At 39.5% G+C, this 25,904-nt stretch overlaps 1 protein-coding gene across 1 annotated transcript in view; it reads right to left on the bottom strand.

Annotated features, from left to right (window-relative positions):
* lsg1 (large 60S subunit nuclear export GTPase 1) overlaps nt 1-22,122 on the bottom strand; it is a 30,377-nt gene extending 8,255 nt beyond the window's left edge. Inside the window, exons 1-11 of the mRNA XM_072255285.1 lie at nt 21,931-22,122; nt 17,759-17,885; nt 16,679-16,799; nt 14,926-15,012; nt 12,552-12,638; nt 11,826-11,886; nt 8,082-8,258; nt 5,186-5,578; nt 3,861-3,962; nt 3,113-3,256; nt 1,506-1,629 (exon numbers count right to left, since the gene is read on the bottom strand). Coding sequence (XP_072111386.1) covers nt 1,506-1,629; nt 3,113-3,256; nt 3,861-3,962; nt 5,186-5,578; nt 8,082-8,258; nt 11,826-11,886; nt 12,552-12,638; nt 14,926-15,012; nt 16,679-16,799; nt 17,759-17,885; nt 21,931-22,041 — 1,534 coding nt within the window. The 5' untranslated portion in view covers nt 22,042-22,122. The remainder of the gene's footprint in view (nt 1-1,505; nt 1,630-3,112; nt 3,257-3,860; nt 3,963-5,185; nt 5,579-8,081; nt 8,259-11,825; nt 11,887-12,551; nt 12,639-14,925; nt 15,013-16,678; nt 16,800-17,758; nt 17,886-21,930) is intronic.
* Nucleotides 22,123-25,904: the final 3,782 nt, after the last annotated feature.

The raw sequence follows: 25,904 nt of genomic DNA, 5'->3' as shown, positions 1-25,904 counted from the left end.
TTGTGGTGTCATCAGCAAACTTATATATTGAGTTTGATGGAAACTTGGTTACACAATCATGGGTGTACAGTGAGTACAGCAGGGGGCTGAGTACACAGCCTTGTGGGGCACCGGTGCTCAGAGTGATTGTAGAGGAGAGTTTGTCCCCTATTTTTACAGCCTGGGTTCTGTCTGTGAGGAACTTGAAGATCCAGCTGCAGATCTGAGTGCTAAGGCCCAGGTTCTGGAGCTTAGGAATCAGTTTATTTGGCATGATGGTATTAAAGGCAGAGCTGTAGTCAATGAAAAGGAGCCTTACATATGCGTCTTTATTCTCCAGGTGTTCTAAGGAGGAACGTAGGGCCAGAGAGATGGCATCTACCATTGACCTGTTGCTCCGGTAGGCAAATTGCAAAGCGTCGAAGTTGACCAGTAGGCTAGGGTTGATGTGTGCCATAACCAATCACTCCAAGCACTTCATAGCAATTGATGTCAGAGCCACAGGTCGATTGTCATTCAGGCATGCCACCTTGCTCTTCTTCGGCACTGGGATTATCGTTGCCTTCTTAAAACACGTGGGGATCTTAGACTGAAGCAAGGAGCAGTTAAAGATGTCAGCAAACACTCCAGCTAGCTCGCTTGCACAGGCCCGGAGAACCCGTCCCGGGACGCTATCTGGGCTCGTCGCCTTCCTTGGATTTATCTTCAGGCAGGCCTTTCTAACATCCTCCTCGGTGACGATGAATCTCCATGCTACCAGGTCCGGTTCATCCGGAGGGAGCGGGACGCTCCTCTTCTGTTCGAGTCTTGCGTAGAATACGTTAAGTTTGTCAGGAAGAGAAGCACCATAGTTATTGATATTCCCAGCCTTTGCGCCCAGTGATCTCATTTAGACCCTGCCATAGTCTACCGGCATCACTCTGGTTAGCCTGGGCTCCCAACTTGGCTCGATATTGCCTCTTGGCGCCCTTAATGGCTTTCCGGAGTTCACGCCTGGATTCCACGTAGCGACTGGTATCCCCAGACCTAAAAGCCGCAGCTCTAGCCTTCAAAAGGGACTTGACCTCATAATTCAGATTACAGATGGGTTTCAATCTTCCTACAGTTTTAATTCCCCTCATGACCGCCATGCATCAATTAGACACAACATATATAACATTGATTACATATATATAATACAGATGTTCCTGTCTAATCAGTGCTTTGTTCCAAATGAGTGAAAGGTTGCGACAAAGAGAAATATTCCTCAAAAGGAAAAGTGATGGGTTATTGATTGAAAAAGGTTTTCCAAATCAGCTTCTCAGTGAAAGTAATTTGAATAGTTTGGAATGGCACTAAATAAATGAGGCATACAAAGTACAAATTGATTTTCCAAGTGTAAGCAGGTATTTCAAATACAAGATTATTTTTATAATGAAAGCTTCAATGGATCTATTTAATTATGAAGCTTATGACAGTTAAAACAAATTTTGTCCATTGCTTAAATACAACATACATAGTAATAAATTAATTTTCCACACACTTACATCCATAGGCTGTTAATAGCTCTTCATAAGTAGGTTGCCTATTTGGATCTTCATCCTCCCGGGGTCTAATAATATTGATTCCATATGTGGCTTCTAAAACATGCCTGGGTATATGCTGGCAGACATAGCCCAGTCAAGGAATTCCCTGCAATTATGCTTTCAGAACTAGATACTAATAAATATAATACAAAAATACAAACAACTTTGTAATGTTTTGATAATGTTGAATACAAATTTAGGTGAATGGTCTTAAGACAGAGAAACATTTAGTTCTAAGGCAGAAACCAAACTCCACTCTACCGAGAGGGATTTGAGGCCAACAATGAGATAAGCCTCATCACCTATTCGTGCTTTTATGTTATATACTCTTAATAGATCTATAATGTAACATACAAAGTACACCTGCAGCTAAATGTAATTCAGACACTCTCATTATTCATCGTCCAACAAAATTTAAACTATTTATTTGTGCTATATTTTTTCCTGTTTTTTTTGTGCACTATCCTTAGCAACTTGGTTGGCAGAGTGGAGATACGTCTCTATCAAAGGAGGTGCAAGGCTCTCCTTTCCTCTGCGAGCCTGCAGGCCACTCTTAGGCAAGGTGCAGCACCTGCTTAGACCCCCGATCAGGGTCACCTGAAGCCATGGAAGCAGGTAATGCATGGCCACATGAGCAGTTGGTGCATATCACAAGTCCTGGTTATGCAACCAATGAAGCCAGGCAGACAATCTCTGAAAAGTATTGGTAATGGCTGGGGTCACCCATTGTGTAAAGACACTGCCCAGAAGGGAACGGCAAACCACTTCTAGAGAAAGACCTTCCAAGAACAATCATGGTCATAGATAGACCACGATTGCCCACATCATGTATCACCGCACATAATGAAGTTAATGTTCCTCAACAACAAAGGCAATACTTATTCATTGTTTTCAAGCATTTCATTACTACTTCTTTCATTCGAAATCAGTAACACAGCAACATGGGGTTAATACAACAGATCCTACCACCTTTCAGAACAAAAGGGATGTTGATTCATTTTGCAAAGGGGGAAAATATATGTACATTTTCCCTGCCATGCACAAATGTCAATAAAGATCCAGATAGATATAAAACTCAAGCATCGGTCCTTACTCAAATCATTTCTCTTAACTTTATGAAAAGTCATACATTTACATCAAAAGGGCATATTTTTAGTTTCATTTGCATAAGTATTTTACGCCATCCTGGCACTAAACTACAAGCCCTCATATTGAAATAGAACTGAAGAATTATTTATGAGCACTTAAGACATTTTAAATAAGCAAATATTGTTTGAACTGAAACATATGGATGTGCACAAAACATCTTCCAACAACAACCAAAATTTTTAAATACCACTCAAATGTAATCTTTTACTTGCCAAGGGTCCCAGGAAAGAAGGCCTTTTATAAGGGTGTAGTCTTGATTGGCAATAAATATAAAACAATAAATCATTTCTTTTAAAATTCTTCGCCAGGTATGTTTTAAAAAGGGCTGAAACTCTCAAGATACAGAAGATCATTCATAGATAATATACTAATATAAAGAAGATATTAACATCAGATAGTTAACATTCTGAAAAGGATATTAGAGATACAGGTGGGACATGATCTCTCATCTGATCTATGGGTAAAATCCCACTGCAGACCATTTCTGCTTTAGTGGACACGAAGGATGGCATCACAAGGCCTGGACAGTCACATAAGCATAAACCAGCTTTGACGTACAGTGTCTATATGAAAAAAAATGCATAATATTAGATGTTAGCTGGTCATTTTAAGGTTGACTACAATTTCATACACAGTATCTAAATCAACACACATTCAATTTTAATGACTGATTTTTTAAAATACACATTACATATCTGCATTTCCCAGTATATGAAAGATGCTCATTAGAAAATACCAAGAAACAAAAACAAATGAGAAACTTAATTCATACTTAAAGTTTAAACTTTCTCAATTTCCACAGAACCTGTTGCGTGCTGGCTAGACTGAAACAAACACTACCACGGCGATGGCTGCAACGGTTTTAATTGCATTAACACATTTCAGTCCCTTACGGTCAAAAGTATAGTTCTTATTTTTAAATAAACACACAACTACAAATATGAAATGAAAGCAGATTGTTATGCTGGGCACTTGTAAAAAAAAAAGTACATTATAGATTAGACTACTAGAATTCAACACTGCATTTAACCTCTGCTGTAGTTGATCCAGATACCTGATTTTAATGGGAGCCAAGAACAAACAGGAAAACATTTCCATTTCTATCCTTCAATGCTCAAAATAATTCTTCAAATTTACTATACCTAAAATAAGACCAAAAGACATTACCTGAAAATGTTTTGTGTGACCTGGAGTTGCAGATACAGAGACTTTCTTATTTTGAAAGATAGTATTTATTGTGGAACTTTTTCCAACATTTGGATAGCCCACCTAACAAACAAAACAAAACATAATGCACATCTGCACATCCACAATGTAACTATCACAAATCTACTCAGTAATGATTCATAATTTATAGCAAACATCTCAACATGAAATTTATCTTGATAAAATGGTGCATAGGATTTTCTTTTAATCCCAAGAACTAAGATTTGCTTTAAATAAAGAGGGGCAAGAATCACGAGCATTACAAAGAGCAAAAAAAATTGTATTCAAAGAAAACTGTTGATAACATTTTGCTGCATCAAATAGCTTGAGTTCTTGATAGTTTTTTGTAAACTCTGTTGAATTGCAGCTTGAAGCACATTCAGTCCTGTCATTATTACTGATGACATATTCACATATTATCAACATTTTGTAAATGATAAAAGTTTCAATCTTTATCATTTACAAAATCACACAAATAATCAAATATGAATGGAGAATTAAATGTACTAAAGTTAACAGGTCTACAATCCCTACTGTTCTTGCCAGCTCTTTGACAATAAGTTATCTATACCAATGAGCTAGCATCATAAGGATAATCTTTTCTATTCTAGGACTGACCACCATAATGAGTTTTATACAGATTATAAATAGAACAAAGAAGTTGACCATGAATTTCTAAGAATTTACAACGCAACTTAACCCACGTTACTAATGTTCTATTTAATACCTATCAATATTTATATTAATAACTCCATGCAGGGATTATTTACTGAAAATCTGCAGATTTTCTCCATTTCCCAGGTCACCCATATAAATAAATCATACTGTTCCCCAATACCACAACTTGTAAATATTGCTAATCCCATTCTATATGCATTTGCCAGCAGAGACATTTCAGTCATTGCAGAAAACCAATTATTTCCAAATCTGTGATCTCCAAGATCTTCTCCCACCAATTTTAACTCATTTTTCACCATCACTCCCGTGTATTGTAAATATACCTTCATCTTGTCAACTTTATTCCATCTTTTCCTGAAGAAATGAATAAATAAAAACAGGAAAGTGAAGAGAAAATGAAAAAATTAAACAGAGGGAAACTGAGAAGAGTAAAAATAAAGACAACAATTTGAAAAAATAGGGGAAAACTAGAAATAAGCAGTTTAAAGAGACTGAAACAGCTCCTGCTTAAGTGGTAACTTTGCATTTTCTTATTCCACCATCCTCATGTTGTAAGGAATTAAATATCAGGAAAAAGACAAGGAATAAAACAGGAACTATTTACTCACTAAGCCAACTGTGATTTCAACATCTTTCACACGTCTTCCTTTGTGTAAAGTTTTAAAAATCTCCAGTAGTTCATTTCGCTGCATCAAACGGCTTGAGTTCTTGACACAGCTTTTTGTAAACTGTGTTGAATTGGAGCTTGAAGCACGTGCAGTCCTGCCATTATCACTGGTGCAGTCCACACAAGAGATATGATTTATTTTAGTGTCTGCCAGACCATCAGTATCAGGTTGGTTGAAATTTTCCTTCTCATCTTCTGAACATGTTTCCCAAAGTTCATCATCTTCCCAATCTTCGTATTGACTACTGTCACTTTCATGTACAGGCATTGTGTCCTCTTGAAATTGATCACCATCACTTTCACTCTCTTCACTTCTTTCTCCTCTTTGTTCTCCCTATTTGTTAAAAAAATTCAAAAGCATTTAGGATACAATAGCTACTTGTCTGGAGGGAGAATCGGGGGAGCGAGGAGAGAGAGAAAGGTGTACTAATTTTCAGTGCGTGAGTTCTGAAAGTTTTTGAATTAACTGCAGAAATATTACAAATGTATAAATAATTAACAAACTGATTGAGGCAATAGATTGAGTGCTTGCAAGAATCTATGGATTTATATTTAAGATGGGACAAAAGAATGGTAAGGACACTTAATAGGAGTAAAAGTAATACAAATAGGAAGAAAACTGGATGACTTGCAGAGTCTGTCCAACTGAGTAGCCAACAATAAAGATGCAAAATATATCTAACTATGCCATGGTTCCAAGCAAGTGAAAAATACTGAATTAAGACAAAATGCAGTGTGATTATCTGTATGAACTACTTGATTAAACTACCCAGTTTAAAACATCAAGACAAAGAAAAGTCATTTAATCATTAAGCCATTGTGATGAGAAGCAAAACACTAATCTTTAGAATCAAGAAAAAAAAATCTAACCTTTTCGCAACGCAAATAGGCCTTGCATAAAAAAGTTTAAATTTAGAAAAATACTGAAAGTACAAGGTGAGTAGGAACATACAGATTCCAATTGGTAAAATATAACTTTAATGATCCTCTCTGCTCAAGGAGAAAAAAAAATGCACAATGAATTGCAGGGGAGACAAAAACAAATTACAGGACTACTCCAATAGTAGGACATATTAAAGACTGCTCGAGTGGCAGAATTTTCCAAATAATAAATGATATTCTTGTTGATACTTCAATACCTTTAATTCACTTTTATTTTAAGCATGCTACATAGAATTGCAAGAAATTTTCTACTGAACCCAGAATGTTTGAAAAGTACATAGTAGAACACAGGAACCTGGACACCAGTGAGCCTCAGTGGAAAAAGTAGGAAACATGAACTGTGAACGAATCCAACAGCATTCTGACAATGAACTACTGGAGCTTTACTGTGCTTTTCAGTTGGAAGTTGCAATGAAGCCTTTGATTCTTTTAAAATAGATGAACTGAGTTGAAAATCCATAATTTGGAATGTTGGGAATTATTCTTACCAAAGAAGCCAAGGTGAGCTTCATTATTTCAGAAGTAAATTCAAAAACAAACAGCAAACAAAAAAATCCCCTTTCTACCTAAATAATTTTAGGTTAACTGACAGGCATCAACAAATTAATAAGACTGTAATGCAACATCATTCTTGAATGGGAAACCCTTTCTTTCTATACTGAATCCTGTTAGAGAGAGCAAAATCAATTTCACTGGCATGCTCTGTCATAGCTCAAAATTAATACAACGTTCACTGCCTCAACCTCAAGCCAACAGATTTCTCTTCAACTCTCAGCTGCATTAATGACTACCCACTACAAACAAAAGTTAAGCTTTATTCAACACAAAAGTAATTTAGTTTTAGACATCTTCATAAAATTTCTTATTTTCCTCTACCTCAGTGTCTCAAGTATCTCTCCTATCAAGATTGTCATAATTGCATTCAAAACTATGAAGGGTATAGGTAGGGTAAACGTAAGCAGGCTTTTCCCACTGAGATTTGGTGAGACTAGAAGAAGAATTCATATTATAAGGTAAAAAGTGAAATATTTAAGGAGAACCAAACAGGGAGCATCTTCACTCAGAGAGTGGTGAGATTGCCAGTGGAAGTGCTGGACACAGTTTTGATTTCAACATTTAAAGAAATTTGGATGTGTATGGATGGGAGGGATATGAAGGGCTTTGGTCCCGGTGCGGGTCAATGGGAGCAGGCAGAATAATAGTTCAGCATGTACTGGATGAGCTGAAGGACTTGTTCCTGTGCTGTAGTGTTTTATAACTATGATAAATCTGCATGGGATGCTTTAAAGCACACAGAAATTTTATAAAATGCTCCAAATATACCAATTTTCCAAATTTAACAGCATTTTAAACTTAGTATTCAAGATTCTTCTTTGTCCACAATGAAAGAAAGAATGCTGCCTTTACTTATTTATATCTGAATCAGCCTGTATTCCCACTTTACTGCACAATCCCTTTTGAACCACAGGTCCCTTTGTTTGCCACATCACATACTGAAACATCATACTTGTCAGGAGACAGCTGATTTAGCTACCATTTAATCTTCTGTTGCTATAAGTGAAAAGCTCTAAACATCACCCAACTGCAGAGAATCCACAATGTCATTACTTAAAGGCTTAGCAAAATGATCACTGAAATATCTGTCAGAAACAATTGTTATTCTATTAATGGACAAAAGCAATTATTTTTTAAAGGACGTTTTAAACCTTCACTAGTTTTTATATATTAAGTATGGTAGTAGAAAGTAACAACTCTATGATTCAATATATACATTTGTAATAATCAATTAAAGAGGAAAATTGTTGAATATCAACACAGCTGTAGGTATGAAAGACAGGTAGAGCCCTGGAGTGATGATACAAAAAACTGCTCTTACAATGTTCTTTTCTGCCTACCTTGGCTTCAGCATCTAGCCTTTTTGCTTCTGCTGTGGCTGACCAGAAAACCACTCGGATACCTTCCTCAGCAAAATATTTGGCCCAAATTCTCCTTTGTGCACGAGTCAGCAAATCAGCTTTATTCAGGAGTATCATATTGACTTTATCCTTCTGGACCTCCTTCACATATCGCTCCTAAACAATAGTGCAAGGTTTGAAGAAAATTTTAAAGATCAGCAAAATTAGGAGGATTATTTGATCAAGTAGAACACATTCAAAGATGACAAGCATTATTCAGGTATATTCTACTTTACATCTCTGGTGTTCATGTCTATAAAAAAATGTACACCTTTCTTTACTTGTATTCACTACTTCTCTCACACAATACTTTCTCTTCCATAATTCCTTATCCTTTCTGCACACCTTTCATATTTTCAATCTGCTCATCTCATTTCAGTGTAAGTACAATATCCTGTACTTTGCAAACAAAATAGCTTCTCAGGCTGCAGTCAAATGCAATGAAGTGTTAATCCAACTAACATTGGAAGGCATCACGAGTTCAAAAACAGGCTGAAGGCTGAGTAATATCTGTAGCTGGAGACTAAATTACGACTTTGACGCCAACAGGCCGAGAGCAACAGGTGAAGATAACGTTCAAGAATTGAGAAGTTAACATAGAAATGTAGAAAAGACAGCTGAATGAAATGTGATCTGCAAACCTGAATGCTTCTTTATGTTAATAGCTGTGCTAGGCCAGCAGAAATCTAGGATCAGATCAGATCAGCAGAGGCAGCTGGGAGACTGAAAGTAATGGGCATGAAATTTTGAAATACATTTTGAGGATGGGTTATAAATATCTTTTTGACGCGTGAATAGTGGGCCAATCAGAGTAAAAGCAAACATGGTAGTGATTTGAATACAAAAAACTAAAACAACTTCAAAAGTTCACATGACAAGATAGGAGCAATAACTGATAAGATTTAATGATTACAATGCTAATAAGTACATTTACTTAGTTTGAGATAATTTTAATGAAATATCAAATATGCAGATGCTAGAAACTTGAAATAAAATTGCTCTGCCAGTGAAAAGTTAACATTTTTGGTTGATCACCATGAAAAAGTGAGAAAACAAGATAGTTTTATATTGCAGAGCAGGTGAGAGAGGAACGATAGTTCTGGGAATAGTTCTGATAGGAAAAGGCAATAATTACCATGGCGAGTTCATCTGGTCAGTGCGTTAATAGAGGCGTTTGGAAAGAAAATGTGGAAGTTAGACACAATTAGAGAGTGAAAATACAGTAAAAATAACCAAGTTGGGTCATAGAGTACTGTCGGATATGTTCAGGTCAGGTTAGGTTAGAGAGGGACCAACTGGCCACATTGTGGTCCACAGGAGTGATTCAAAGCTCCCCATAACCTACCACTCTATTCTGATCTAATTGCCTGTGGCCTTTTGCACTGTAATAATGAGGCCCAATAGAAGCTTAAAGAACAGCATCTTACCTCTGCTCAGGTGCACTGCAACCTTCCGGTCATATGGAGTTCAACAATAGAGACACAAGAGGATGCAGATGCTGGAATCTGCAGCAACAAGAAATCTATTGGAGGAACTCAGTGATTCAAGCAGCACATGAGAGGAAAAAAATTGTTAACATTTGGGTTTCAATATCAACAATTTCTTTCCTCCCACAAATACTGCTTGACACACTGAGTTCTTCCAGTAGACTGTAGTCTGGTTGCTCCAGACTGAGTTCAACAAATTTGCTTTCTCTGTATTTGTACTAACCATTTTTGCTGCAAGTCACCATCACCCATCATGCTGGTTTTCCTCTCTCTGTTAACATTGCTACATCTGCCAAGCACGTCCTACGGCTCGGCATTTCACAGCTTATCTTCCTCGGTTGGGATTCTCACTTTCTAAATCCCCTGTTTCACAACCTTCTCTTTATCTCTCTCTACTGCTCTCATTAACCCATTGACCAGATAATTTCTATATTTACATCCAAAGGGACTCTAGCCTCACTCACAAATACTCCCTTTGTCACTTCCATGCCTCTGCCAACCTCACAACAACTTAAAACTTAACTTGTTCTCTTTTTTTTCCCCTTCTGAAGGGTCTCAGATGATAATTGTTTTTCTCCGCTGATAGTGCTGAGTGATTCAGATGACCTTAAACTACACTATCCATGAATGATTATGAAGTGTGGCTCTCAGATCACTTTTCCATTCAAGTATAACTTACCCTGTCATTACACCTCCCTCTATCTTCTCGATCTTTGTCTCCATCTCTGGAGACAAACTATCAACCAACATCTTTTATAAACCTACTGGTTCACATGGTTATCTCAACTATACCCCTTCCCACCTTATCTCTTGTAAAAATGCTAATCCCTTTTCTGTTCCTTCACCTCCGCCACATCTGTTCCCAGGACACGGCTTTCCATTCCAGGACTTCAGATACTCTCCTTCCTTAAAGAATAGGGTTTCCCTCCCTCCACTATTGATACTGCCCTCAACTGCATCTCCTGCGTTTCCTGTGTGTTCGCACTCACCCCTACTTTGTGCCAACTTAACAGTGAGAGTTCTTCTTGTCCTTACCTACCAACTAATTAGTCTCTGCATCCAACTAATTATCCTCTTCAACTTTTGCCATCTCCAAAGGGATCCTACCACTAAACATATCCTTACCCCCACCCCTCCACTTTCCGCAGGGATCACTTCCTCTGTGATTCCCTTGCCCATTCGTCCCACCCAGCACTTATGCCTGCACGTGGCCTAAGTGCTATACCTGCCTATACACCTCTTCCCTCACCTATAATCAGGACCCCAGGCAATCCTTCCAGGAGAGGCAACACTTCACCCGCTCCCAATGCGGCCTCTTCTACATTAGTGAGACCCGTTGCAAATTGGGGAACCGCTTCGTTGAGCACTTCCTCTCCATCTGCCACTGGCAGGACTTCCCAGTGGCTGAGCATTTTAATTCCGATTTGAGTTCCAGTTCCGACATGCCAGTTCACGGCCTCTTCTTGTACCAAGATGAGGCCACCCTCAGCGTGGAGGATCAACACCTTATATTCCATCTGGGTAGCCTTCAACCTGATGACATGCATATCAATTTCTCCTTCCAGTGAACAAACTACCCAACCCCCCCCTTCCTCTATTACCCACTCTGACCTTTTACCTCTTCTCACCTGCCTATTACTTCCCCTGGGTCCCCTCCTCCTTCCCTTTCTCCTATGGTCCACTCTCCTCTCCTATCAGATTCCTTCTTCGCTAGCCTTTGACCTTTCCCACCCACCTTGCTTCACCAATCATCTTCCAGCTAGCCTCCTTCCCCTATCCCCACCTTTCTATTCTGCCATCTTCCCTCTTCCTTCTCAGTCCTAAAGAAGGGCCTTGGCCCAAAACATCAACTCTCTATTTATTGCCATTGATGCTGCCTGATCTGTTGAGTTCCTCCAGCATTTTGTGTGTTTCTCTGGATTTCCAGCATCTGCAGATTTTCTCGTGTTCATGCCCTGTCATTACAATGCAGTTTTCAAATGTAAAACTTTAACATTCTAAAGAACCCTTTATTTATTCCAAGGCAACAACATTAAAACTGTAAAAATACAAATACACAATATTTTCACACTACAGTTTTACACAATGTAGAACATAATTCAGCAAGGACAATCACATTATTTGAATGATTTCTGCATTTTAGAATGAGTGAAATCATGTACTGTTGGCAAAGAGGCAGTAACTAAATTTTACCCACCAAATCTTCACACCGGAAAAGCAGTGGGTTTCTAGCATCAACAATCTGAACAATGATGTCACTGCACAAAAAAAAAACGTAAATACATACACAAGTTAAAGATATAGCCAAAATATTCAAATTTTAATTACTTTTAAATACAACCCATGATAAAAAACTGAACACTTGCAATATATACAGCTATGATCAATAATGAAACTTTAATCCACAAGTTTACAATCGCACAAAGTCAACCATTTTAGCCTGTATGACTTGCGTAACACCTGACCCTTTTGCCCCAATAAGTTCTAAGATGAAGTTACAAAATTCAGAGAAAATGGAAAGGAGGCAGATAGTAAATGGGAATATGAGAAATTTTCATGATACATATTACATTAATGCACAAGTTCAGAGCAATGGATGAACAATTGGCAATGATGCATGAGAGATAAAATTTTAAATATGTTAAGTTAATCTAGTAAAGCTGGACACATGTTTGTACATTTAGGATGAAAAAATGTTAAAGACATTTTTTAAAAACATCTGACAGAACTTACTCTTCCCCCAACAGGGCAGGAAATATTTCACAGAGTTGGTAGAATTCATTGTGGAATTATAAAAACTATTCAAATGCAGAACTGAGCTCAGAATTAAGAGCTTTTGAAGGCAAATGACATGGGAAGAGTATTGAATACGAGAAGAATATTGCATGGCCACTTCAAGGAATGAAGTTTCTACATAGCATACCTTCTTTCAATAACTCTCCACAGCTGACGCCAGAAGTCCAGATTCTTTTCAAATGGTGTAAGAATCAGGTTTCTTTCCTCTTCCAGCCTGGACAAAAAGTGAGCTTGTAAATCTGTCTCGGTATGATGATGGGAAAACATGAATGGCATATGCACAGAATTTCCATCTCAGAATCTATAAAAAGTGACTAATTATTTACGATAAAAAACTAATCTGCCAAAATAGTAACTCTTGCATAACAATAGTCTGGAGTCTTCTGCTCTTTCCCATGTTGCGACATGCTCTGATTTGGCACACAAATGTCAAGAAAAAAATCAATTACATTGCTTTTAAGTTTAAAGTGTTACGTACCCCGTAACTGGGTTGCTAAACCAGCAGAAATGGACCACTTAGTTGGAGTCTGGTTCAACAGAAACTAATAAAGTTTTATTAAGGAAATAAGTAACACAGTACTCTAATCGTAAGGATACAAATGCAACAGGTTAGCAATGATAAAACACACATGTACACAGAACTAGGGTAATAGGAATCAACCAAGCTCTATCGCAGTCTAGGGGTAAAATGATCAGTCTCAAGCGACGCAGAGTTCAGTTCAGCTTAGTACAGTTCGCAGTAATCGCTGTTGTGCCGTTGGAGAGAGAGAGAGGATGCAAATTTTGATTCAAACAGACCTTTGATGTTCCTCGCAGTTAGCTTTCGGGTGAACACTTTTATGTCTTCTGTGGTCACCGACTGTGACCCCTCCGTTCCGGATATGACCGTTCTTCCGCGGTGAACCCGGCACCCAGGCAAGGGCGGACACACACACCAGGTTCCCGCCGATCGTACCTTTTCACCCTGTACGTCTATGGTCGGTCCCCGCGACCAGACCTCCAAACTCCTACCAACTTGTGGGGGCACACCGTTCTTCCAGGGTCTCGTTATCTCGTGGTGTGTGTCGTGCCTTAGCGAACCTGTTCCTTTTATTCCCCTGCTGGGGTATCGCCTGTCCATCAAACTTCAAACAGTTCAGGTTCAAAGCAATCGGTCTGTCAAAATCTGAAATGTGTTTCTTTCTCGTTAATCTCTCTCTTCTCTCTTATTAGCATTTTGCATGTTTCTCCATTGTCTCCCTTATCTCTCTCATCAGCATCAATCTTCTGATAACTTGGTTTTTCGTCACAAAAGTTACACATGAAATTCTCCCTAAACAGAAGCTTAATTCAGAATTATCCTGCTATTTGAACTGATCAAAACAAAAGGCAAGTCTTTGTCCAGGTTTGTTAATCTTAAATGCAAAAAAGCAGCAATTTTTAACTATATTAGCACCATATTTTTAAATTGATGTGCACATTATAAATAAGGGAAAATGAGAATATTGTGCATTAAATCTTGCAGAGAAAATGCACTTCATTGTGGTCACAAATCAGTGGCGGATGAAAGCTTGTTTAAAAAGTCAAAGTGATAAGATTAATTTAATACTTTCAAGGGCAAATATGTATATTTTGCACTTGAGTAAGAGGGGATTCAAGTAAAACCATGGATTTTCAGTGCCACTCTCACTTTTGACCAGCTCTTATTTACAATATTTTTCCAGGCTTTCTTCAAATTGCATTCCAAAGTCACAGCAGACATTTTGAAAAATCATTACTAAATTCCTGCCATACAATTGGAAGGGTGAGGCAAGTATTTTATATTTTGCATTTTCAGAACTCAAGTCTGAACTAAATTTATACACAAAAATCACCAAGTTTCAGTTCACCTTCCCTGGACTGCAAGCCTATGAGCAACCTACAGAATCAGTGAAGAAAACTGAAAATAATTAAATAAGCAGCAGAATTAATCCCAGTAATTTACCATTGCCCATGCTCACTGGTGACTTTCTAAGACTCACATCTGAAGAGAATCAAAATTGCTCATTTTCAATATTTATCAAATTTATATACAAAAATCAGCATTCAATTCATGAAAATGGTTGTAAACTCAGCAGTTCCACCACAGACACAACCTTTGTCACCGGAGGATACCTTCAAAAGGCCACCATCAAGGTGGCATCTGTCAAGCAAGGTTCCTAACCAATTGGGACATGCCTTCTTCTTGTTACTACCATCAGGAGACAGAAGCCTGAAGACACAAACTCAGCAATTCAGAAACAGCTTCTTACCCTCCACCATCATATTTCTGAATGGTCTATGAATCCACGAACACTACCTTATCATTCCTTTTGTATGCAGTATTTAATTTTGTAATTTAGAGGAATTTTTGTTTTTGCACTGTATTGCTGCCCAAAAACAAAAAAAAAGTAATAAAGCAATAATAAATCTTATTACGAGAAATATCAACCAGACGCAGAGCATGTCAGCTGACTACAAATTGTATAATTTACAATACTCACCGAGCTAATTGTCTCCTCCATTCTAAGAAGCTTTCCCTTTCTGCTTTCTGCAGTTCTTCTGCTGCTGTATTCTCATCCCAATGAGGTCTACAGGAAGCATAAGCAATTGAGGAAAAGATAATAATAAAACTTAAAACAATTTTCACATATGATCATTAGCATTAAGAGAGTAAATTCACTGCTAATTCTGCAATCAGACATTCCCAGGAAAGAGAGATTATGAAATCACTTAACTTTTCAGTGGAAGCAATATAAATCAGCAAAAATATGTAAACTGAACAGCCTGGTGTAGGAATAAACTGGGTAAAGCACTTGATGTGATTTTGAGCTACGAAAATGAGACCCACTCTTATTTACGTTGGTGCACTGGTAAAGTGTCAGATAGCTCTTAACAGCAGTATCATCAACAAACTTTAACTCCAAGACACATAGTGCAGTCACACAAAAGTTCGGTCAAAATTGTTCGTTTTAAGTTGTGCCTTAAGGAAATAGTGACAGAGATTCAGGAACGAAATTCTAGAGTTCAGGTTTTAAGCAAAAGATATAGCCATCACTGGTGGAGCAATTAAACTCGATGTTCAAGATACCACGCTAATGGAAGACAAGGTAAGATACTATTAGACTGGAAGAGATTATAAAGATTGGGAGTATGTAGCTATGAAGGGATGTGAAAACCTAAATAGTTTTAAGATTAAAGCTTGATCAAGACACATCAGTGAGCACTAAGGTTTTCGATGATCATATCTTACTGGACATTGGTGAGGCCAAATTTGGAGTATTGTGTGCAGTTCTGATCACCTAACTATAGAAAGGATATCACTAAGATTGAAAGAGCGCAAAGAAGATTTACCAGGATGTTGCCGGGTCTTCAGGAGTTGAGTTACACAGAAAGATTGACCAGGTTAGGACTTTATTCCTTGGAGCATAGAAGAATGAGGGAAGATTTGATAGAGGTTTACAAAATTTTGAGGGGTATAGACAGAGTAAATGTGAGTAGGCTCTTTCCACTTAGATTAGGAGAGATAAATACGAGAGGACATGGCTTTAGGATGAAAGGGGAAGGTTTAGGGGGAACTTCTTCACTCAGAGTGGTGGGAGTGTGGAATGAGCTGCCATCTGACGTGGTAAATGCGGGCTCACTCTTAAGTCTTAAGAATAAATTGGATAGGTACATGGATGGGAGAGGTCTGGAGGGATATGGTCTGGGTGCAGGTCAATGGGACTAGCGAAATAAAGTTTCGGCACAGACTAGAAGGGCCGAATGGCCTGTATTCTGTGCTATAGTGTTCTATGGTTCTACGGACATTTACAGCACGGACAGCCAGATCTTAGATGGCCGTAAGTTTATAGAGGGTAGAACTTGCCAGCTGAGTTAATATTTAAGTAACTAAACCATAGATGCAGGCATCCTCAACCTCAAAAGCTATACTTTATTTGCAACACTACAACTGAAAATAATGCTTAAAAATTCTTCAGGGAATGGAACAAGTTATTGTACAATCAGATGTACTTTGGTGTGTCATAGCTATGAAAAAGAAAAAGAGCAGTTTAAAGATTGTTAGAACTTAATGAATACAAGGTGAAGCGTCAATGTTAAAAGGGTCATTAATCATTACAGAGAAAGCAAGCAGAATCATGAAGTATAGAGCTTTCTGCACTTGAAAAAGACATCTAAGAGTAAAACACTTGTGTTGCACTCCCATTGCTCTTATAAATCAGAGTCTCAAAAATCAAACTAAGAGTACTTGCCCACCTCCTGGGTATGCACAGAAACTGCTTGTTCTCTTCTTGGAGTTTCTTGATCTTCTTGTTTTCTTCCGCTGTTAACAAACCAGTTCTGTCTTCCGCAGAAATAATCTTGACGTTAAGCTTCTCTATTGGAATATAAATTTAAACCTCCAGTTAGGACAGGACACTAAAGCTGTTGCAATAAAACATTTGTTCATGAAAGTACTTCCTAAATTGTCAACAAAAGAATCATTGGCATCTTCATATTGATTCACCTATCGCCAAATAAGCAATATATGTAGTTGCTATATTCGTTGAACAAAAATGTTATCATCGGTCTCAATAGAATGTTAGCTATGGATAATTGCTGTCTTAATATCCCAAACTTCTCTTTTTATTACAAAGGTAAATCAACTTTTTCCCCGTGTATAGTGAATTTCACATGGAAGCAAATTCTGCTCATATTCAGAGATTGGTTTAGACAACAATTTTACTGGAGCTTACGAAGCTCCACCTTGAGGTAGGAAAGTGAAGCCATCAGCTGAAGTGAAATGAAGGGAAAAGCAGCAACTTGACTGTGTTGGCTATTGCCAGTTGCTCCAAACAGACAACTGGTGTTCCACTGTTGGAAATGAAGCAACTCTCAGATTCCTGCACGTGCTGCGAAACCCTGGACTCACTGACAGCACAGAATTTACTTGAGACTCAACCATTGAGTTCATTTCCAGATCTCTACTAACAAATCAAGGGAAATCAAAGGATGTGGGAATAGGGTAGGAAAATTGCATCTGAGATAATCAATTTACCTAATTGTCAGAGTAGATTTGAAGGACTAAACGATCTGCCTCTGCATCCGTTTCTTGTGTTTGCATGTAGGCATGTGGTCTGACTGGTAGATGCCTTTTTAAAGACATTAGTGAAACAGGTAGTTTGTTTAATCTAGTAGTTTCAAGGTTACTGTGATTGGAATGAAGTTTTTTGAGAACTGAATTTAAAATCCCCATTTTCACAGGATCTGTTCTTATGCCTCCAGCTTGCTAACCCAGTAATATAGCCAGTATATAACCATCTGTGTTACTGCAAAAATCAAAAATTAATTTCTTACCTGCCACAAACTCTGTGCCTGCCAGTTCTGCAGTGGCCAGGAATTCATCCAGAGTGCTTTGTTCTGTTACAGACTGCAAGTTGAGCCGTCCCCAGTTATACCCATCATTCAGTTCACTTGTGTGAAGCTACAGGTGGCACAAATAGGAGGATTAGAACCAAACAACAGCAGTATCTGTCAATGCACTCTAATAAAATCAATACCCACAGAGGAATGTTAAAGCTAATTAAATAAAAGGGTCAAAGGCAGCATGCTTAGAAATTGATTTAGGAGCAGAAAAGAGTCATGATGAACAGTTGTTTTCCTGTTTGAAGTGGTGTTCACCAGAGCAAATGCAGGGACCACTGCTTTTCCTCGTGGATATTAATGACTGTGTTGTGCAGAATATAATTTCAAAACATAAAGGTGACAAAATCTGCAAGGATAGTTAATACAGATGGGGGGAATCATTTTACTTCAAGAGGACAAACAGACTAAGTACATGGTAGAAAACTGAAGTGATTCACTTTGGCAGTAGGATGAAGAGACGGTTCATACAAAAGATACAATTCTAAACAGATGAATCAATATTCATATCTACAGTATCTCTGAAGGTGGCATGCAGATAGAGAAAAGATGCAAAAAATCTTGGACTTCATAAAGAGGTATGGAGCACAAAAGCAAAGCATCTTGAGAAAACAAGTTATCCACAAATGTGCACTGGGTCCAGTGCAGGATGCCACACTTTAAGAATGATGTGGTGGTTTAATAAATGTGTAGAAAAGTGGGCACTAGCTTAAGAGACATATGTGATCTATAATACCTCAGAATACTAGGCCCGTCTTCAGAACAGAAACACTAAAAAATGACATAATTAAACATGTTCAAAATAATTAGAAGTTTAGAGGAGGAGATGGAGAGAATATTTCCATTGATGAGAAAATCAGAAAAACAGAGGTCATAAATTTAAGCTCACTGGCTGCATGGGTATTCACAGAATACAGAACAAAAGAGCAGGGGAACAGGCTCTTAAATCTACAAACTATTTCTGCACATAATCTAGATCGCTCCATTCTCTGCAACATTCACATATCTATCTGAGAGTCTTTTAAATACCTCTATCATATCTGCCTTCACCACTCATGGCATTACATTCCAGGCACTCTGTAAAAACAAAACTTGTCACACACATCTCCTTTGAACTTTCTCCCTGTGCCTCTCTAATTTTATAAATTTCCTTCAGAGAAAAGAACCCCAGTTTGTACAACCTCTCCTTTTAAATACATGTGCCCTAGACCAGGCAGCGTCTTAGTAAGCATCTTCTGAGATCTCTCCATAGCCTTTATGCCCTTCCTATAAAGGAATGACCAGAACTGAATGCAATACGCCAGACACAGCCTAGTCAGAATTTTATAAAGCTGCAACTTAGTTTTGTAACTCAAAACAACGCCTCAACTAACAAAGGCACACGTGCTATGCACATTCTTTGCCATCCTATCAACTTGTGCAGCCACTTAGACACTATGGACTTTAAACCCAAGGTTCCTCTGTACATCACTGTTAAGGGTCCTGCCATTAAATATGTACTTTCTATTTACATTTGATCTCCCAAAGTGCAACACCTCACACTTAACTGGATTAAACTGTCTGTTATTTTGCCACCCACATCTGCACCTGATCTATAATCACACTGTACCTTTTGACAACTTTTACATTATCTAGAACACCACCATTTTTTATATCATCAGTAAAGCTACTGATCCGCATTTTTATTCAAGACCAGAGGTCTCAGTATAGATCCCTGTGGCATTCTGTTAGTCAAGAACCTCCACCCAGAATAAGAACCAATGACTTCAATGCTCTGCCTTCCCATGGGCAACCCAATTCTAAGTCAAAACGACCAGAATCATCTAGATGAGATCACAAGGGTCTTTATCAAATATCTTATGAAAATCCACATAGACAACATCCAGTGCTCTACCCTCTTTGATCACCTCAGTCACCTCAAAAAACTCAATCAAGTTAGTAAGACATAACCTGTCCTGCACAGTCATGTTGACTGTCCCTAATTAAGCTATGTATTTCTAAATGCTCATAAATCATATTCCCAAGAATCCTCTCCAACAGCTTCCCTAGCACTGATGTGACTATCTTCATAAAAGGTGTTACAGTGAGCAGTCAATGTGGTGCACTCAGATTTGATACTGGCTTTCATGAAATTGTTTTATGAAGGTGGTTAAGTCAGTATTTAGGGAGAAGAGGGAAGGGAGGATGTAGTGCTTTCCAGTAGGCATTCATTCATTTAGTCTGCATTATCCCATCAGGATTTAATGCTTCAGTAAGTTGCTCTCAATTCTTCTAAACCCCAACAAATTCAAGCCTATTTGTCCCCATACATCAATCCTGCCATCTCAGGAATAAGTCAGATGTACCCTTTGCTGCAGTCCTTCGATGGCAAGAATACCCTTCCTCAAATAAGGAGATCAAAATGACCAATAGTCAAGGTGTGGTCTCCCCAAGACCCTCTACAACTCTAGCAAGACATCACTGCTTCAATAATTAATTTTCTGCATTTTAAGAGCAGGGTGCTGTTCGCCTTCTCAGCCTCTTGCAAGCTTTCTTTCATTACGTTGTCTGCAAATTTCCTGATATTGCACTTAACTCCCCAATCTAAACATAACATGAATAGCTAGGGTCCTAGCAATGAACCCGGCAATTATCACTGCTGGGGTTGTCAATTGCATCCAGTGTTCCTGAAGTGGCCTCCCCTAACTTGGTGAGGCCCATCAGTGGAGGTTCACTTCGTCAAGCACCTCTGCTCCTTCCGCCAAAAACAGAACTTCCCGGTGACCAAACATTTTAATTCCGATTCCCGTTCCAACATTTCAGTCCATGGCCTCCTCCTTTGCCAGGTGGAGCAGCAACATCTTATATTCCACCTGAGTGGCCTCCTACCTGATGGCATGATTTCTCCTTCTGAGTAAAAAAAACTATTTCCTCCCTCTTGCCTCTTCTCACCTGCCTCTCCCTGGGTCCCCTCCTCCTTCCCTTTCGCCCATGGTCCACTCTCCTCTCCTATTAGATTCTTTCCTCTACAGCCCTTTACCTTTCCCATCCACCTGGCTTCCCCCATCACCTTCTAGCTATCTTCCTGCCCCTCACCCCACCTTTTTAGTCTAGCATCTTCCCCATTCCTTTCCAGTCCTGAGAATATGAACATGAAGAACATGTCTCTGCTCAAAACGCCGACTGGTTATTCAGTTCCATAGATGCTACCTGACCTGCTGAGTTCCTCCAGCATTTTGTGTACTTTCAGCACCTGCAGAATTTCTCGTGTTTATAATTGTCACTGCCTACTACTTAGAAAAGGGCCAGTTATGTGTTGGCTGTCTGCCAGCCAATTCTAAATTTAATGATTTAGATGAAGTGCACTGGTCACAGGCTGGATCATTGTCTGGTAAAGTGGGGGGAGGGGTGCACGCAACTGCACAGGATGGAAAGAAGCTACAGAAAGTTGGAAAATAAGTCAGTCCCATCTTGGGTACTAGCCTCTGCAGTATCCAAGACACCTTCAAGGAGCGGTGCCTCAGAAAGGCAGGTGTCCATTACTAAGGACCCCCATCACCCAGGGCATGTCCTCTTCTCATTGTTACTATCAGGTAGGAGGTACAGAAGCCTGAAGGCACACACTCCGCGATTCAGGAACAGCTTCTCCCCCTCTGCCATTCCATTCCTTAATAAACATTGAACCCATTAGCACGACCTCACTTCTTTATATTATTTGTTTTACACTATTTTTAATCTAACTGTATAATCTGCATACATACACTTACTGTAAATGATTTACTGTTTTCCCCCTTCTATATTATCATGTATTACAGTGTACTGCTGATAAGTTTTCACGACACATGCCGGTGATAATAACTCTGATTCTGATGCCAGCTTTGGTAGTTACCAAGTTACTAAAAAGTACAAACGTGGGCCCGAGAAATTAGCAGATTGGGAAATGTGAGATTATCTATTCGATCTGGAAGGAAGTTCGGTGCTTTTATGGTAGAAGAACAGGTGAAATGGTCGGTGCTAACAGGGAATGATTATGACGGAAGAGGGTCAAAGCCTTAAGCAGGGTCGGGGGAGTTCGGGACATAGGGAGAGCTCTGCTTCCCTCCAGTACACAGTCCCTCACTACTCACCCAGTTGTTCGCCTTCCTCGGGTTTCTGGCTAACTGGTTCTTGTCCCGGATGATGGCCCGTCCCAGACCACCGCCGCTGCTGTTCTTTTTCTTGCCCATGGCCCCGGTCATCAGTTGGTCACGCCATACACGCCATAACAACCGGAGTGCTCCCGTAAAATCCGTCCGATCAGAACAAGCACTCCGAATCTAAGGTTCCGGTGCAGCGTGGCAGCAAGGGTTATCATTCCATCAATTCATTATTTTAGTTTCGATTCGTTTCTTGTCTTTCAAACAGTTAGTTTACAAAAGGTCTAATGTGAAATCATATTGTATTCTTTCCGATCTTTGATTCCAAAGATTCATTTGCTGAAACGTGATCAAATAATTTAGGATGATATAAAATGTATTTTAAAAAACATACGCACGCACAAAGTTTGATGTGTGGACTCAATTGTCCTATTTTATCTCTGTATTCTGCAGCAGCGGAAAACTGCTGATCCCAGTCCTTAAAATTTTCAGTTGGTTGCGACAATCTCCAAAGCTACAAATTAATAATAGAAAATAATAAAAATGTATTTATAGAGAATGCAATTTAAAGTGCTTTACAATGAGATAACGTGCAAACGTGAAAATAAAAGATAAACTATGTTATTTAAAAGCAGGGTTAAATAAACAGGGTTTGAGCTGGCATTTAAAAGTGTCAACTGAGTCTGCATCCCTCATAATTTTATTAAATTATTATTAAGTAGTATTAAATTCCATTGTTTAGGAGCATAGTTCAAAAAAAAAGCTGACCTGCCAATTATCTTTTGAGGGAGTTACATTGTCAACTAAATTATGTGGGAATATGCAGTGTGATTTCACTTCTGAATGATCTATCTGGTTGTGTCCTTTGTTCTAAACTTTCCCACCAGAATAGTTTACTTGCATGTATCCAAATGAGTTCCCCTGGCTGTTGTAAATATACGGATTCTTACCAAATTGTATTACAGACATCCCACCCTGCAAAAACTCATTTCAGGGAGGTAGCACCCTGCCCCCTGCAACTCCATATCCCCCCCCACCACCCCCGTCGACCTCCAAGGGTGTATGTAATACTTTGTTTTATGTATGTAATATTTTGTCTAATCTGTAAACCAAGTTGGGTATATGCAGCAAATGCAACATTAAAATATGTACTTATATTATCATGTTTATTCTATTACAACTTTAAGCATGTCTACAGGGAGTTTGGCCTCATCACGTAGGATATCAATAGCGTAGCTCCTTGGCAGCTAGCCAGCTGGTTTAAATCAGGGGTCCTCAACCTTTTTTGCACCGCGGACCGGTTTAATATTGACAATATCCTTGCGGACCGGCCAACCCCAGCGGGGGGGGGGGGGATGTTAAACGGCACCGGAATATAGGTGAAAAGTCAACTGTAAGTCACTTGTAATTGACGCCCCCGATCGGAAATGATGCAATCGGCAATCACTCTGATCTGGGCTGACATTTACGTGCCGGGCAGCACCTAATCAATTAGCTTGTTTATTTCGGCTTTTTTCTTAAAGATGTGCTGGGTGCGTTCCGGCCACCACTGTACCGCTGCATTCTTCGAGGCCCGAAGGTTGGGGACCACTGAATTATAAGTCACTTGTAAGTCAATAACATCATAACATTTAAAGTAACGTTTGGATATTAAACGCACAGCGCATATTTTCCTCGTATGAACATATAAAATCATTGTAACACACCAATATCGCTGAATCAGTGGGAGCCCTGGGCTTGTTTCCCTGCAACAACATGGTCCTATCAAGGGGTGATGGGAGACAGCGATAATTGAAGGGGGTTCCTTATGTCCAGTCTCTTCCGCAATTTACTTTTCGTTGCATTCATTGCAGAAAATTCCACTTCGCACAAATATGTTGGAAATGGAAGCAATGTTTTCAGTGCTTTCATGGCTATCTCAGGATATTCAGCCTTGACTTTGATCCAGAAGGCTGGCAGAAATGTTATGTCAAACATACTTTTCAGCCCTCCGTCATTTGCAAGCTCGAGGAGTTGATCTTTTTCACGCGCTGAGCTGGATGATTCACCGGGGACGTTCACAAATTGGTCACGGACCCATTCCTTTGCACGTCTTGGGTCACTGATGACCTAGTGTGCCTTAAAATTCAACAGTGCGTGACAGGGGATGAGGAAAGGTGCAGCTGACTCATATCATTTCATATCGCCAAATCATATTGTTTCCTCACGGCCCAGTGGTTGGGGACCACTCTTAGCACGAAGAGAGACCAATCAGGATGCTCGCTCTCCCTCTCCCTCTCCCTCTCAAAAAAATCTATTTCCGGGGTATTGTATATAATTTCCCGGCGTCAGGGAGCCACTATCAATATGCGGGAGACTCCTGGAACTTCCGGGAGAGGTGGGATGTCTGGTATTACATCAATAGGTGATCACCGTTTGTCGTATTGCTAGTGATGACCACTGATTTACTTAAAGACAAATTTGCTTCAGGAATGTCTTTCCCAGAAGGAAATGTGCATCATTACCCATTCTGGCCCATATGTGGCTTGCTACTCTCAGCAATGTGGTTGACTCTTAAATACCATTCTTGGCATAGCCAAGCCAACTATTCAGTAAGAAGATGACTGCAATATTAAAACAAAAGTAAAAAAAGACAGATGGGCCTCTATGCATTATCCTAATCACGAAATTTAGACATGGCAAAGTCACTTCCAGTCCAGTCGACTTGTGTAAGTCATTCTCGTAAACATCTGATAAGCGTTGAGTAAGTTTGCTCTAAAGAAACTACTTACAGATAGTGACAGAAGTGAACCTGGGTCACTTGCACTGCTATAGCATTACCCTAACTACTATGTTATTCTGCCACTTCTAACTACTATGCTACCATGCTGCCCTTATACTGAAAGATCTTGATGAGTCTTTAGAATGCAAATACTAAGGATCTCAAGAAGCTTAACTCCTTCCAAGACAAAGAAGCCCATCAACTACGCTATCAGGCTTCCAAATTTAGACAGGAGGTGTTTAAGAATGCCATCCTCAGGTTCCCCTCCAAGTTCTACACTCTCCCTATTTTGAAATCTTTGCCCATTTCTCATTTCTGTACCTGTCTGCTAGAAGTTGCTCCGTAACAAGTGCGGGAATTTCGTCACCAGAACATCACAGCAATGTTTGAGGACTCCGTTGGTCAGGGTCAGCCATGGATGTAACGTTCCAGCTGTCCAAATACACAAACCAGGGCAGTACGCTATGGAGGGCAAGCTGTGGCCCCTGTAGCGAGCTCCCCCTCTCCATGCATCTGATGAACCCAAAGAAACAACAGAGACCAATATGTTTGGCACCACCAGCGTCACAGGAGTTTCCAGTCAGCATTGAACTTAGGGACTCCAGCTCCAGATTTTTCCGTTGGGATTTACTTCAGAATCTTTCCCTATAAGGGGGGGGAGACCACAAGGCAGCAGAGTTTGAGATCAGAGATTTCCTTCTCCTAGATGAGCTGTCTACCATGGCTGATGAGTCCCATCTGCCCAGAGTGACTGGTTTCAAGGTGCCAGTAACCCGCCTTTGCCCTTTCTCCTGTCAGTAGAAACGGTCCCACCAGGCTTAGTAGCGAAGCCTCATGTGAAGGTCAGGGGCTGGACTTGGTTGTCAGAGGCTACCTGAGGCACCCACTTTGAGGATAAAGGGGATAGGCTCCTACTACTTATCACAGCAATGTTCAGCACTGGTTTCTTGTACCAGTTTGGGATGAGCTGGTCTTGCCCTTGACATTCAGATCACCGACCTCGGCCCTCCCTCCAAACAAATAAATTTTTTAAAAAACGGTTGGAAGAGGCACAGAAAGCATCAAGGGCATACAATATATTCTGGAAAAGGGTATTTCACCAGGAATAGCTTGGTTTCATCTGACCCAGCTAGCTCATTGCTGAAGGACGTAGACACCAGAAAGGAATCTGCAGTAAGTGGGTACGCACTTGAGAAGGTTGGAT

The sequence above is a fragment of the Mobula birostris genome, chromosome 4, assembly GCF_030028105.1.
Source record: "Mobula birostris isolate sMobBir1 chromosome 4, sMobBir1.hap1, whole genome shotgun sequence".
NCBI classification, from domain to species: domain Eukaryota; kingdom Metazoa; phylum Chordata; class Chondrichthyes; order Myliobatiformes; family Myliobatidae; genus Mobula; species Mobula birostris.
This window is presented reverse-complemented; position numbering and strand designations above follow the sequence as displayed.